Genomic DNA, 16,158 nt, shown 5'->3' with positions numbered 1-16,158 from the left:
TATTCCCTTTCTATTTATTCTTTTTATTACAACAAAGAGAACCTTTCTCTAGAAGATGCTACAAGATCTTTTGGGAAAGCTTGTCCCCTCCCCTGATGTTTATTAGTCCTAGATTAGTCACCTAACTTCTTCTTTTTTTTTGAGACAGAGTCTTGCTCTGTCACCAGTCTGGAGTGCAGTGGCACCATCTCTCGGCTCACTGCAACCTCTGACTCCCTGGTTCAAGCGATTCTCCTGCCTCAGCCTCCCCGCTAGCTGGGATTATAGGTGCATGTCACCACGCCCAGCTAATTTTTGTATTTTTGGTAGACACAGGGTTTCACCATGTTGGTCAGGATGGTCTCGATCTCCTGACCTCGTGATCTACCCGCCTTGGCCCCCCAAAGTGCTGGGATTACAAGCGTGAGCCACCGTGCCCGGCCTAGTCACCTAACTTCTTGTCCCCTACCCGCCATACACTTTAAGTTCTCTTCCCTAGAAAGCTAACCCAAGGATTAGGCACTTAGAATGAGAAATCCACATCCTGAGAGTTCTGACATCTCTGGCCTCTCTTTGCTGTCTTTATTCCATTCTATTCTCTGTATTCCACATTAGCATATAACACCTTAAAAACTGCAGGTGTAAACTGTGTAATTTCCAAGGTTCATTATAATGCTAACATTCTACTTATATGTGGGAATGCTGGTGTGGTAGTACACATCAGGAATATATGTTGTAGTGTGCCATATTTCAATGTGTGAATCTCTCTATATGTTCTTACTGGAGTTTCTTATTCTTCTACTTTCTATTTGCTGTTCAAGTTCTTTGAGAAAACAATACAACAGGATGTTCCTTCCAACTGCATGATTTTTGTCACTGGACAGTCTATTCTAAGTCCCTGGCTCCTTTCTTACCCTTGTTAACTTGTCCCTGAGGAAACTGTGGTGAGGATTACAATTAATCCAAGAGTCCAAGTTACCTAGGCTGAACCCGAGAGCTTTTTACCTCCCAGTGCTTCTTGAGTTTTGAGGAAGTCGTTTGGGTTAGCCACTCCTGTTTACTTGGAGTTCTTCCTTGACCCTTCGTGCTCTCTACAGCAGAAGATATTCCTTGAGAAAAACACCTAAGGTCCAAATATCCTCTTCTACTGGTTCTCCCAATTTAAAGCATTGTCACTTTTGCTACAAATCCACCTTGTTCTTGTCATGTCTGTACAAAGTAGGGTTTCTCTGTGTATGTGTGGAGTGAGTGGGTAGAGGCAAAGGGGAAGGTGAGTATAGAAAGGGAACTTGAACGGAATGTCTATTACCTCTAACACTAAAGAGTGAAGAATTCCACTCCTTTTTCCTAGTCTGTTCACTTCATTCACCATTATTGTCTCTATTTGGATTTCTCAGATAATTCTTTCCTCCTCCCTCCTCCTCCTCCTCCTCCATTTATCCCCACACTGAGAACAGTATGAACCCTAAGTCTGTATTATTCAAGTCTCTCAATTCTGGTTTTAGACTGACTGATTTAGCTCTCTCAACAGGACAATTATCTATCTCTCCTTGGTGTATGTGCTTGGCCATGTGATCAAGTCCTTGGGTGCCTTACCAATACTAGGAGGACAAGTGGTACACACGTGAGTAAAATCATGGAATCAACTAAACTACTTTTCTCAGACATTCGTTACAAATGATTTTCTGTTTTCTTACCAGAGATGTCCCTTTATTTTCAATCTACAGTTTTACTACAAAACTGGTTAAGAAAAACCGTCTTATGACCAGTTGAACTCTTTCCTACTTTATCTGAGCTCATCTGTTTTTGGGACTTGTAGAATGCCTAGTTAGTATCCTCTTCATATGCTTGAAAATAATCAAAACCTTCATACCCTACATATTCCCTCACCTTTTTATTCATCCATGCATCTATACTTTACCAGGGTTAAAAAAAACTCTATAATGTTTCCTTATAATTAATTGTAGAAGTCATACTCAAAGCTTCGAATATTTACATTTATGTGTAGTTCCATATATTTCAGTTGCTATTGATGTTTATGGGATCAGAGGCATTTGATAAATTCTGATGTCTGTCTATTCAGTCAGAAGAGAGGATTACAGCTGTTCACAAAGCAGTTTATATGTATTCATATTATAATGTGCCTGTGTGCCTGTGTACATGTGTTTATCCTATGAGTTAGAAATTTTGTTTGTTTGTTTGTTTGTTTTTAGACAGAGTCTTGCTCTGTTGGCCAGGCTGGAGTGCAGTGGTGTGATTTCGGCTCACTGAAACCTTTGCCTCCTGGGTTCAAGTGATTCTCCCACCTCAGCCTCCCGAGTCACTGGGATTACAGGTGGCTGCCACCATGCCCGGCTAATGTGTGTATTTTTAGTAAAGATGGGGTTTTACCATGTTGGCCAGGCTGGTCTTGAACTCCTGACCTCAGGTGATCCACCTGCTTCGGCTTCCCAAAGTGCTGGGATTACAGACGTAGCCTCTGCATCTGGCCTTGATATTTAATAAATATTACTTTCTTATTGGTGTCCCGTCAAAAATCTTTGACACTGTTGCTATTAATTATGATGAATTTGAACTTTTTTTTTTTAATTTTGGTAAGGATATGTGAGATCAGGTCATTAAAAGGTCTTTCTATTGAAGTACTCCTTTGACCAAAACAAGATTGGGAACCAATGTGTTAGCTTTGGAGTTCCTTCAGTATCTGTTTCTATCGGATGCTCATAAGGGGTAAATGGAACTACCAGGGATGAAATCTTCCAACATAATGCATACTTTCTTGCAGAGGCTGAAAGATCATAAATAGGGTAAGTGCCCATGAATACCTCCTAGGAATAAAGGCAAATGGAAAGTACCCATGGGGTAGAAATGTGAAGGGGATCTTTGCCCTTGTACACATTTTTTCCCCTCTGCAGCTCTGTAGTCCATCTCTACAGGTGCATTTAGTATCAACATGGTTGGCATTCTCACCTCTCCATTTCAGAGTCCTATCATTGATCGGCCTGAGTCTAATAGCTTTGGGGACAGGAGGCATCAAACCCTGTGTGGCAGCTTTTGGTGGAGACCAGTTTGAAGAAAAACATGTAAGAATCCTGTTATTTTGTATTTTCAAGAATATAGAGCCAACATTAACGGGGGTATCTGGCAGGTAGCCATTTGCCAAGATTGAAGTAATCTACTGGTCAAATCTTATCTGAGCAGTTGTATTCAATGCTGGATACTGGCCATTAATAGTGAGGAAAACTGAAACAGTTTCAAAGGAAAGAGACCAGGGTGGTAGATGAACTAAAGGCATGTCTTATGAGGAAAGGTTGAAGGAAATAGGGATAGTTAGCCCGGACAAGAATTGAGGAGAATACTATAGCTGCTTATAGATGCTGGAAGGATGTCAGCGATTAAACCTGAGACCAATGAGTGAAAGCCTCCAAGAAGCCAGCGTTTTGCTTGATGGGTGGAAAAACTTCAAACAATTGGAAGTAGTAAGTTTACTCTAACTTTAGGTATTTAGGAAGAAATGTGGTAAGCACTTTGGGAATGGGAGGTGATGAGTAGTATACAGATGATTTAAGTATCTCGTTTTGAGATTCCATGAAAGGGGAAAATGACCAATTGCAAGGAAACATAATGAATGTCTATAGATGAATTTCCCTGACTGATCATTCCCTCTCTTCCTAAATACTTTCCATTACCAGTGGTGAAAAATAAATGGGCCTTCATGAGAAAGCAGTGACAAATAGGCAAGGAAATAGTCTATTTCTAGATCTGTCAACATTTCTGGCTTCCTCACTTTTGCTTCCAGTTTTCAGTTTTGTCTGTCTTCATGTATCCATTCCCTCTTCTATAACTGTTATCTTTTTTCCAGTTTCTCTTTTTCTCCCCCACCCCTTCTCTCTTTCTCTCTCTCCCCCCCAACCCCCGCCACTCTCTCTCTCTCTCTTTCCTCTTCCCTCTTTCACTCTGACATAATGCCTATTATCTCTTTCTGCCTCTGCTATCTTGTCCTGTCTTCCAGTGTTTTTCTTACCTTTCAGACCATTTGGGTTATTTTATACTCTTTATCTGTCCAAGAGTCCATAGATCATAATTGCTTGCTGACTTTGGAGAAAGAACCAACTTTTGGCAAGTGGGATCCTGTGTGTGATGAGCTATACAATTTAGATGAGTGGAATAAGGTTTAAATTGAAACCAGGAGAGGAAACAAAACACACTGTAAATAGAAAATGGGGAAGGACTCGTTGTTCTAATGTGGCAGGGAGAGATCTGGGGTGTCAGAATGAAGCATGTCGGTGTATAATGAATGAAACATCAGCAACTTTATTTGAAAGTTGTTTCATTTGGTAACTGCTCCACAAAGATATTTCAATTAGTAAGACAAATCTGCCTCCAGGTTTCCACTAGCCACTTCTAAGCCAGATGATTTCTTTTTAGACTCTCTGGCAAATCTCCGTTAAGCACTAGGTGAACTATTCTCCTTCATTAACAGTTGACTCCACTGTCCTATGTTCTGGTACTATTCCTACCACACACTCCTACCACAAAATCTATTATTTAACTAAATCAGGCATTCACTTAGTTAATACAGTCAATAAACATTTATCGAGTCCCTAATATATGTCGGATGCTGTGCTAGGTATTGGGGATTACAGAAATGAGTGAGATAAAATTTCTGCTCTAAAGAAACTCACAACATACTGAAAAAACAGACACGGGAGGCAGAGGCAGGAGAATGGCTTGAACCCGGGAGGCGGAGTTTGCAGCGAGCTGAGATTGCACCACTGCACTCCAGCCTGGGCAACAGAGTGAGACTCCATCTCAAAAAAAAAACAACAACAACAAAAAAAACAAAAAAACAAAAACAAAACACAAACACACACATGAAATAAAAAACCCAGACATTTAATGCAAAGACATTAACATTAGAAAAGCTATATACAGGACACAGTAGTGGCACTGAAGACAGGAAGATTATTTTTAACCTATGCAAAGGCAGGAAAAGAATGCTAAAGCTGCTCTGGAGTTTGAAAGGTGAGTAAATGATTGGGGTCAGCCAGCAATGTTTTTAAATATCTATTAATAATATGAAATTCAGATATTGTGGAGGCAATATCTGAATCTTTCCCTTTGTATGTACCTTCAGCTCTGAATCTGAACATGGAGTGGGGCTGGAGCTAGGGGACATATTGCACTGATGATTTATCCTGTTTGTTTCAGGCAGAGGAACGGACCAGATACTTCTCAGTCTTCTACCTGTCCATCAATGCAGGGAGCTTGATTTCTACATTTATCACACCCATGCTGAGAGGTTAGGATTTTTTTTGAGGGGCCCTGTATAAGGCTTTGCTCTGGTCAGCCAAAAAGCTGTTCAAGGCTTTCTCCTGTCCATAGCCTCCTTTTATAAGAGCTTGATAATCTGTGAAAATTTATTTTAGCCTTGATTTGTCTGGCCCAAAAGAAGAACTATGGATTAGGTGATGGGAGGAAAGAGGGTGGTTATGTCTATTCTACAAGCTCAGGTTTATTCAACAACCTGAGCTTGTAGAATAAAACATCAAATATTCAAGACTCAGAGTTACTTTCCTCCTCCTATCCCATTTTCTTCAGGAGATGTGCAGTGTTTTGGAGAAGACTGCTATGCATTAGCTTTTGGAGTTCCAGGACTGCTCATGGTAATTGCACTTGGTAAGTGCAGTGAAGCAAAGGAAACTAATAATCATTGATACCTGATACATGTAAAGCATCATGTAGGCACTTTACACAAGCTGTTTCATTCAGTCCTCACACCAGGCCTATTAGGTAACTGTTATTGTAAGGGTTTCCCCTCAACTTTGGAGATAGATTCTGAATGAAGTCAGAAACTAAGAAAAAAGTGCCTAAGGTTGCATAACCAATAAGATGCTTTCTGGGGAGCCTTAAAAAAGATCAAACTCTGGGCCAGTCAGGGACTTTGGCATTTTTTTAGTATCTCAGGTCATTCTAATGTACAGTCAAGGTGGAGATCCACTGCTCTACACTACAATATATAGGGAAGCAAGGAAGGTAATCCTCTTTCAAACTAGTTTACTTCATATGATACTTATTTATCTGGTAATTGGAAAAGATTTTAAATTCTCCAAGACTTTTAAAACAACTTCTAGGTTTAGCTATATCTGCCCTGCTCTGTAGTGCCCCCAAAGAGTTTGCCCTTGAGTAAAGAGAATAAGAGGAGTTGGATAAGTAGGTGAAAATTAATGCAACTTAAATCAAGTGGCATTCTCTTTATCCCTGAGAACCCAGTCCTGGAAGAGAAGAAGGATGTGGTGTTCCTTATTTTACACAGCCTAAGAGAAAACTTGGGCATAATTATTTCTAATCATTGACCTGGAAACCTGTTCTCCACTCTGAGCCTTAGGGTGACACCCCCCTGGAAGATATCCAGTGCAAACCCATAAAGAGCTCAACAGAAGAAAAACAGCTTAGAGACTCAATGTTCAGTGTATTTTCTACCAGAGGGTTGATGGGAGGGCACTGATAGTAGTACTCAGAATTCCCAATGCCAAGGGAATTTATTATAGGTGAGCTGTGATAATATATTCTTTACTTCCTTCTGCATTCAAAGCCAAATATTTTCCCGAATATTTGCATGATAATAATATTTACATAACAGAGTAATTATGAAGATAAAACAGAGATGCTATAAATGAAATGTTTCATAAATTATGAAATGTTAAACAAGTGCTAGCTGTCATTATTAGTCAGCAGCTTCAGTTTTCTGGGTGCTAATCAATAACTCAATTCTCTGATCTTTTACTGTAATTAATTTCTTTTTTCTTTTTTGAGACGGAGTCTCGCTCTGTCGCCCAGGCTGGAGTGCAGTGGCATGATCTCGGCTCACTGCAAGCTCCGCGTCCCGGGTTCACGCCATTCTCCTGCCTCAGCCTCCCAAGTAGCTGGGACTACAGGTGCCCACCACCATGCCTGGCTAATTTTTTGTATTTTTAGTAGAGACGGGGTTTCACCGTGTTAGCCAGGATGGTCTTGATCTCCTGACCTCATTATCTGCCCGCCTCAGCCTCCCAAAGTGCTAGGATTACAGGCGTGAGCCACTGCGCCCAGCCAATTAATTTATTTTTTCATTCACTCATTTTTTTAACCAACATTTAATGAACCTATTGTGTACCATATTATGTGCTAGGTATTGGGATCACATTGGTGAATTAAATACCTAGAGCATTCATGTTCCCAAAGAACTTATATAGTTCAGTAGGGAGAGGAAGACAAACAAATAAAAAGAATTTACAATATAATATGATCATTATTTCCCAGATCAATATAGTATGATCTAGGAAAGTACAGAGAGAGCTATGGGAATGCATAGAAGCAATGTTTAATTAAGACCTTGAAGGACCAGGCATAGTGGCTCACACCTGTAATCCCAGCACTTTGGGAGGCCGAGACAGGAGGATTGTGTGAGCTCAGGAGTTTGAGACCATCCTAGACAACATAGCATGACTCCATCTATACAAACATTTAAAAATTAGCCGAGTATGATGGCGCACACCTATGATCCCAACTATTTGGGAGGCTGAGATGGGAGGATTGCTTGAGCCCAGAAGGTCAAGGCTGCAATGAGCCATGATTGTGCCACTGCACTTCAGCCTGGGCAACAGAGCAAGCCCCTGTCTCAAAAATAAATAAATGAATAAAATAATAAATAAATAAATAATACTTTGGGGGTTGTAAAAAGTTTGCCTAAAGAAATGACATTTAAGGTGAGACCTAAGGGCCAAACAGCAATTAATCAATAAAGAAATTATAAGTGATGCAGAAAGAGGTTACAGTAGCTGTAAGACAAGAGGCTGAGAAATAGCATGACATGTTTAAAGGTTTTAAAGGCATTCAGATTACCTAAAGAATAAAAAAGAATGATAAAGAGGAGAAACTGCCAGAAACCAGATAACGAAGGGCCTTTATTTATTTATTTATTTATTTTTATTTTTATTTTTAATTTATTATTATCATACTTTAGGTTTTAGGGTACATGTGTGCAATGTGCAGGTTAGTTACATATGTATACATGTGCCATGCTGGCGCACTGCACCCACTAACTCATCATCTAGCATTAGGTATATCTCCCAATGCTATCCCTCCCCCCCCCACCACCCCACAATTTAAACCAAAAAGAAATTAGAACTTTATTGTGAGGGAGAGTGGGGAACTCTAAAAACATTTTAACAGAGGAATAATTGCTAGATTTTAATTTTTCAATGATGTTTCTATAATGTAGAGAAAGGATTGTGTTGGAGTGAGGCAAGGATAATATTTATTTTGATTACCGAATTTTTTGATACTTGCTTAAATTTAGTGCTTGAGATGAGTGCTTCACTCAGTTTACCCTAATCTGGCACTGGTTGAATTAACAAACCTTAGAATGATTAGATATGTTAAGTGAGGGAGAAGATAAGTCAAGGTTTAATGTAGTGTTCTGGACCTTGAACAACTGGGTAGGTAGTGGGGTTATTAACTGAGATAGTGAGGAAAAGCCAGTTTGGGGCAATGTTGATAAATTTAGTTTTGAACATGTTGCATTTTATATGTTCTTGGAATATTTAATTGGAGTTACCAAACAGTTATTTGGAAATACAGGATTAGAGCTTAGAAGAAATGTTTACACTGCAGATATAGATCTGGAGTCATTAGTATATGGGTAGCAATAAACCATGAAATGAAGATAGATAACTAAAAGCTAGTAAGAGTAAGGTTAAAAAAAAAAGTGGGGTGGGGGGGTAGGTTCAAACTTCAAGAAATGCCAGGATTTAAAAACAGGCAAAGAGGAAAAGCCCACAAACGAGACTAAGAAGGAATGGCCAAAGTGGTAATAGTGTTATCTTGGATACCAAGAGATTTCAAGAAGAGATTCATTCAGAGTGATAAATGTTCCTGAGTGGGAGATTAAGATAAGGGTGACAGATGTCTATTAAATACAGCAACAAGGAGGTCACTGATATGATTAGATCAGTTATGGTAAATGGTGGAGGCTGAAGACTGATTGGAGGAGACTGAGAAGTAAATGTTACAGGATTCCTTCGGTGCTGCTTTGTCAGCCAGAAATCTCTGTGGCCACTGCCGCCTCTGTCTGGGCCTTGCTCTGGCCCACTGGGCTCGCTCAGCCTACGACTGGACTGGGCATGTAGCGAGCAGCTTCTGTGTTGGGTGCGGCATCTAGACAAGGGGAACACGGTGGCACCCAAAAACTCAGAGATGCTAGCAATTGCAGAGCCCTAAGAGGTGTTACAGCTCCTGCTCAGGGAGTCCTGAGGTCTGAGCCCCCAGAAATGTTACAGCTGTTCACTCCTATAGTTCAACGAGCAGGAGCATGTTACAACTCTCTCCTGTAGTCTAGCCAGCGGGAGCGTGTTACGGCTCTTTTATTCCCGCTGCCCATAGCTTGGCGAGCTGCCCAGGGGTATCACAGACCTTTCATTCCCACCACCCACAGCTCAGCAAGTTCCGGGTTCTTGTCCCATGACAAAGAGGAATGGGGTGTGTGGACACCAGAGAGTGAGTAAAGCAGAGAAGAATTTTATTGAGTGGCAGAAGGAAAGCTCTGAGCTCCTAGAGGGGACCCGAAATAGGTAGCCGTCTGTGAGGCTTATTGTGGGTTTTTTATGGGCTTTGATTGGGGGAGTGCATGCTGATTGGTCCATGGGTGGGTTTGGAAAAAGTACCACTTGATTGGTTAAAAGGAATCATCCAAAAGGAACCAATGGAGAGAGAGGATAAGACGGAGATAGAAGTTCTCACTCAGGCCGTGGACTCTATCAGGAACCGGCAACTCGGTTTTCAGACTTTAAACTGTCTTTGGCTTGAAGGTCGGGTTTCACTGGGACCCGTCCGTGTCTGCCTAGGAATTTGTCTGTCTCTTGTCACGATCAGTCAGAAAGTGAAATAGTATTTATAGTTGGAAGGTGACATGGATTCAAGAGAGGATATTGAGCATGTGTGAATATTATTAGGAATAATCCAGTGGAGAAAGAGGTTGAAGAGACAAGATAAAGACAGTATAATCAGTATGAAAAAACATATGAACAAATTAGCTTTGGATAGGAGGAGTAATATCACCTTCACCTACCTGGAGGGAGGACAGGATGAGTGTGGATACAAGAATTAATAGATTTGGTGGCAGAGAGTTGAAGGAGTTTCCATTTGAAGGTTTCCATTTTCTTTGTGAAGTAAGAGGCAACATCATCTACTAGAAGGAGTAGATAGTAGAGAAATTCAAGGTTTATACTCATCTTCTTTAGTTAAGTGTCTTTGACATGTAAGTATGACTTTAGTTGATTACATAAGTCTTCCTATTATCACTCCACTGTCACTATTGCAACCAGCATTCCTGAGGTGTCCAGCCTCTTTCTAGGATCATTCTTAGTTTCAGGAGCAGTTTATTTCCTACCCAAAATTTTCCTCTTGTCTGGGTATCTCTTTTTTATTTTTTTTATTTTTGGAGACAGAGTCTCGCTGTATCAGCAGGCTGGAGTGTGGTGGCGCAATCTCAGCTCCCTGCAACCTCCGCCTCCGAGGTTCAAGTGATTCTCCTGCCTTAGCGCCTAAGTAGCTGGGACTACAGGTGCGCGCCACCACGCCCAGCTAATTTTTGTATTTTTAGCAGAGACGGGGTTTCACCATGTTGGCCAGGTTGGTCAGCTCGATCTCTCGACCCTGTAATCCATCCGCCTTAAGCTTCCAAACTGCTAAGTTTACGGGTGTGAGCCACTGCGCCCAGCCATCTAGGTACTTTTTTATCTGCCCACTTGACTCTCAGGGTTAGCATTCCTCCACTGAACTATTTTTTCTATCGACCACGAGAAGGGTGTTATAGATAAAGGATGCTATTTGGAGAAGCTTTGGGGAAATTGAGAGGATAAATGAGAAAAAGTGGTAGAGTGAATCTGAATGAGAGGAATGGAGATATTGAAAAGTGATGGCAGAGAAAAGTAAACTGATTTGTGCATTCTGATGTGTAAGGATACTGGAAAATGCTACTGGTCACTGAGAAAATCATCTTTAGCAGAGGATCTACTAGAGGCGCATCACGCTGAAGCTGAGAAATCTGTTAAGGAGGAAAGTGCATCTGGGAGGGAACCAAGATGGAGTTTTTCTACTGATTTTAATTGAATGAAATTGAAAAAAAAACACTATTTTATAACTACAAAGGTAATACCAGCTCATTGTTAATTTGGAAAATAAAAGGAAAATTAAAGAAATGAAATTCCCTTACAATTAGCTGTGGAGATGTGGTTAAAGGACAGAGATATGGGCTGAAAGAAACAGAATGAGCTCAAGAACAGAAATAGTATAGAATAGAAGTGTTTGTAGAAATGATGAATAGTGGTTACAGCATAGGGTATCTCAAAAAGATTGGTGAAATATAAAGTGGGAAACTGCAGGTTGAGGTGAACTCCTTTGAGGACAGGGACCTTGTTTTTTTCACCTGTGTTACCAGTAGTGTCTAGTACAGTATGTGGTGTAAGAATTAGTGAGTGAGATGCATTATAAGGATTAAATACATAGATTTTTGAGTCAGTCAAGCCTCAGGTCAAAAGTCCAGTTCTGGTGTCTTCTAGCAGTGTAATCTTGTACAAGGTGCTTAATTTCCTTAATATTCCTTCATGTATAAAATAGAGGTAGTGGTACATATTTTGTCAAGCTAAATCAGTTAATGTATGTAAAATGCTTAACAAGTTACATGTGATAAACCTTCAAATAGATGGTAGGGATAACAATAACCATTAGGATAACAATGAATTTGGGAAGGTCTTTCATGTCAGGAGTTTGGGTCAGTTAAGTATTAATAGATCCTGGAAAGAAACATTTGGCATCAGATTAAAGAAGGAAGAGACTAGGGAATGAGAAACTAGTTGGTGGCCATTTTAATAATCCAAAGTACAAGTTGTGAAGTCCTGAACAAGAGTGGTAGCAGTAGTAAAGTGAAAGAGGGGGCAAATAAGCAATACATTAAAGAAAGAAGACCAATAAAACTTGGTAACATTTCAGATATGGAGATGGAGAAAGAAGAGTAAGAAGTCAAAGATGACTTCCACTTCTGTGATTACATGAAAGTCTCAATAGATATCTCTCTTAACAACATACCATTTTATCTTCTCTTGGCTCCTGCAATTTTGATAACTCCAAAAGTCAGGAAATGTAAGTCAGTTCCCTCTTTATGAGATTTGCCAGCCACTCCCACAGTTCAGCAGCCTGTCCTTAGTGCTGATATACTGAATGTGCTATTTAGGTTGGTGCAAAAGTTATTGCGGTTTTTGCCATTGAAAGTAATGGCAAAACTGCAATAACCTTTGCACCAACCTAATAAATGAGAAGCTAAGAACCTTGTTTGTGTATCAACTGCAGTTGTGTTTGCAATGGGAAGCAAAATATACAATAAACCACCCCCTGAAGGAAACATAGTGGCTCAAGTTTTCAAATGTATCTGGGTAAGTCCATAAATTGTTTTCTTGCCTTTTTCAATCAAAAGAAAGAGATGCTATGCTGAGAATATGGGCCTTCAAACATGGGCATACATTTTTCTCAATGACCTCTGTTCTATTTCATGTTTTTTAACAAGCTGAGATTAACCAGTCTTCTTCTTATGCCTCTACTTAACCATTAAGTTAAAAAAAGTAATCATCTTTTTAAGTTGGCAAAAATCTTCTGAAACGTAATTATATATAGACAGATAACATTTTTTCTTTTTTTGTTGTTATTTTTTATTTTGAATGGCAAGTTCTTTCTTAAAGTGATAGATAAAATTATATCAGAAATATTCTGAAATTCAATGCCTGATTAGGTCAAAGAGTTGGAATAAGTCACTAAAAGTATGGTGTTTGAAGGAAGGTATAATAAGTTGGAAAAGGCAGAGGATGTTTTTCTCTTTGTCTCTCCCATGATGTCTATGCTCTGCCCTAGTTTGCTATTTCCAATCGTTTCAAGAACCGTTCTGGAGACATTTCAAAGCGACAGCACTGGCTAGACTGGGCAGCTGAGAAATATCCAGTAAGTTGGAAATGCAGAAACATCTTATGGCTTGATAGAGTCTTTCCTAATGTTCAAAATAATTCTATCCTACTGCATTCAACCTCCTGTCTACTGTTTTTTGGACACTTCTACTTTAAGCAAGAAAGCCATGTACAGAACTTCTAGCATTTCTGCCCATTCTTCCTCCTTTTTGCAGAAGCAGCTCATTATGGATGTAAAGGCACTGACCAGGGTACTATTCCTTTATATCCCATTGCCCATGTTCTGGGCTCTTTTGGATCAGCAGGTAAGAATAGTTCTTTTGGACATTACCGCTCCTTACAGCCATTTCCCTCTCACAGGAAAGGGATTTCTCATAACAGGATCTGTTTGCCCTAGGGTTCACGATGGACTTTGCAAGCCATCAGGATGAATGGGAATTTGGTGAGTAGAAGAGATTTTCCAGAGAAGTCTATTATTTTCTTCATCATCCATATTGGGAAAAAATTAATTTCTTTGTGGTTTTGCCTGAAAACAAACAAGATCTTCAGAGAAGTGCTTTTAGCCTGAAGGTACCGTGTAGGCAAAGATAAAGAAAGCTAGTTTAGAAATAAAAACCAGAATCTTCTCTTTAGAAATCAGAAACATAAGGATGAGAAAGTTTCAATGTATACGAGGAAGTATTGAGAGGCTAGCAAATGAAGTGATGCATAACCTGGGATAATGATTTTCTTCTGTCTAAGCCTATCCCAGAGCACAGCAGGGACAGGTTTGAGTGGCACTACTACACAATTGGTCTATCTCTTCAACAAGGATCACAGCATGGGACCTGTGGGAAATGGAATATTTTGTATGTATGGATATGGAAAGAATGAGAAGGTTATACATATTATTTTCTCTTTTTCCAAACTCCATTCTTTAGCCCACTCAAATAAGGTACCATCTCTGCTCTCAATTGTTCTTTTCCTAGATTAGTGTATTATTTTTCTATCTTCTCAGTTTTTGAAAGACAGAGTAGAATGATACCAGGGTCTTATTAGTCAGTCTATTTGGAGCCTGCAAAATATAATTTTACCTTTTCCCTTCCTCTGGCTGTCTCTTATTTACCATGGTGGTCTTCTTGTTGACCCTCTGGAGAACAACTTTGGAAACACTATGTGTCAGGGGGAGTCTTCACCCTAACCATGATGTCTTGCCCTTCATATTATTACAACCTAGAACTGCAGTTGCTGAGATCAATAAAAATGCACTGATTCTATTCTCTTTCAAGTTAAGGAAAGCATAATACATAGAAAAGAATTTCTCCCTTAGGCCCATCTGCCTGGCAAACATAACCAGAAGCTTTCCCAAGTCTGTTCCCATCCCCCAAATAATCTTAACAGCAAAATAGTGGCCCTGAACCAAAGGCCTGATGAATTTTCTCTCATATGTTTCTCACTTGCTAACTAGCAAAATTATTGATCTAGGCCAACAATTTTTTTTCTTTTCTTCAGACATCATCTAAATTAATTTGTTAAAATGTTTCAGGGGTTTTTTGTGCTTCAGCCGGACCAGATGCAGGTATGTGACTCTTCTATAGCCATGGGGACTTACTTGTTTCCTTATCTGTGCCTCCACCTGCAGTATTAGGATTAACAACCATAATTTGATGCTTTTCTCCTTGTACACTGATAAGGGCCAAGCTTCAACATGAAAACATTCTCTTTAAGCCCCACCCTTCTCCTTCACATTCCCTGTTAAGTACTTAGCTTGCCACAGGTAAAGTATAAGCATTGGATTTTTTTCCAAGTCAAGATAGTATAATGAAAATCTTGTAAAAGAAATTGTAAGGCTTATTTTGTGAGCAATGAAGTCATGAGAGGAAAGAGCTCACAATAAGACTGGCAGAAAGACAGGCTCAGAGTGAAACTTGTCCCTTGGGATATTTGAAAGCTAAAATGCTGTGCAAGGGAAATAGGGTCTTGGGTGTAAATGGACTGAGGAATGTGGAGTCATTCTGTACTTACAATGACAAAAGTGTGTGTAGATGTGAGACAGAGTATACACAAGCAAATGAGTGCAGTGCTCACACTCATAATAGGAGAATATTTGTAGCTAATCCTTTTTGTCATGGTGTTACAGGTTCTAAATCCCCTTCTGGTTCTTATCTTCATCCCGTTGTTTGACTTTGTCATTTATCGTCTGGTCTCCAAGTGTGGAATTAACTTCTCGTAAGTGTTCACTATGTCTGTATGGATTACTCCAAATTGACTCAGTCTTTGCCCAGTTTGATAAAGATTCAATGTCAGTATTTTTCTTAGTGATGATTGGTTTTGGTTTATCATCTATCTGCTTCTATTTTTCCATGTTAGACTAAGTGCCTATTGACCCTGAAAAATGAGAATTAGATATAATTAATGAGAGTCGAAGCCATTACTGTGGACTTAACTGTGTAATGTTGAAGGGGCAGGTCTAGGTTTCATGCCAAACCAAAAATATGTGAAATTTAGCTCCTAAACCAACTTTCTTCTTTGTTCTTGAATGTTGTCTCTTCAAAGAAACTCAAGGCCTTTGATGACTACTAATCCCTTTAAATCTCCTTTGTCCCTACGAAACAAATGGGGAACCTAGAAGGACTGGGGACTGAATTATTCCCAATTACTGCCTGAAATTTTTTCTAAATAGAAGGATTAGTCTTTTTTAGAGTTTCGCAAAAGAAGGTTTCAAGCCTTCTTTCATTCTTGATTTAATAGCAATTTCACTTTGATGACCACTTTACCAAATGAAAATGGCCCTTTGTCATTTGTTCATTGAGCAGATGTTGGGAAGTTTAGGACCAAGTGTCATGAAAATATAAATCAAGCAAAAAAAAAACAAAAAAACCACATTTCCCTCAAAGAGTTTATTACTTAGTAAAGGGGCTAGAGTATATATATATAAAATACAACTACTACACAGGTAAAATAAGTGTCCTAAGAAGGGAAGATCAAGTGCCAAGGAGATATAGAAAAGAAAAAGTCCCTCCCCTGCCAAGGCCAACAGATTTCTGCAGAGGAATGTGAGGTAAAGCATGTACGGCACTTGGCATATGGTATTTGTTCAATAAACCTGGTTGTATTGCCATTATTTTTGGTATTATGACAAAGCAAATAGAAAAACCATCATAAGCAAAGATGGAGGTGGGTAAATGTGGTGTATCACAGAGAAGAGCAG

The 16,158-nt window shown here is 39.6% G+C and overlaps 1 protein-coding gene across 2 annotated transcripts in view; it reads left to right on the top strand.

Moving 5' to 3' along the window:
- The window catches only part of SLC15A2 (solute carrier family 15 member 2), a 49,349-nt gene that overhangs the window by 16,229 nt on the left and 16,962 nt on the right, over positions 1-16,158 (top strand). For both annotated transcript variants that reach the window (XM_002813230.5, XM_054551411.2), the window contains exons 4-13: positions 1,511-1,603; positions 2,960-3,059; positions 5,188-5,278; positions 5,578-5,655; positions 12,364-12,446; positions 12,919-13,005; positions 13,184-13,273; positions 13,366-13,410; positions 14,494-14,526; positions 15,088-15,176. In XM_002813230.5, coding sequence (XP_002813276.2) covers positions 1,511-1,603; positions 2,960-3,059; positions 5,188-5,278; positions 5,578-5,655; positions 12,364-12,446; positions 12,919-13,005; positions 13,184-13,273; positions 13,366-13,410; positions 14,494-14,526; positions 15,088-15,176 — 789 coding nt within the window. The remainder of the gene's footprint in view (positions 1-1,510; positions 1,604-2,959; positions 3,060-5,187; positions 5,279-5,577; positions 5,656-12,363; positions 12,447-12,918; positions 13,006-13,183; positions 13,274-13,365; positions 13,411-14,493; positions 14,527-15,087; positions 15,177-16,158) is intronic.

The sequence above is a fragment of the Pongo abelii genome, chromosome 2 (genome assembly GCF_028885655.2).
Source record: "Pongo abelii isolate AG06213 chromosome 2, NHGRI_mPonAbe1-v2.0_pri, whole genome shotgun sequence".
Lineage (NCBI taxonomy): Eukaryota > Metazoa > Chordata > Mammalia > Primates > Hominidae > Pongo > Pongo abelii.
This window is presented reverse-complemented; position numbering and strand designations above follow the sequence as displayed.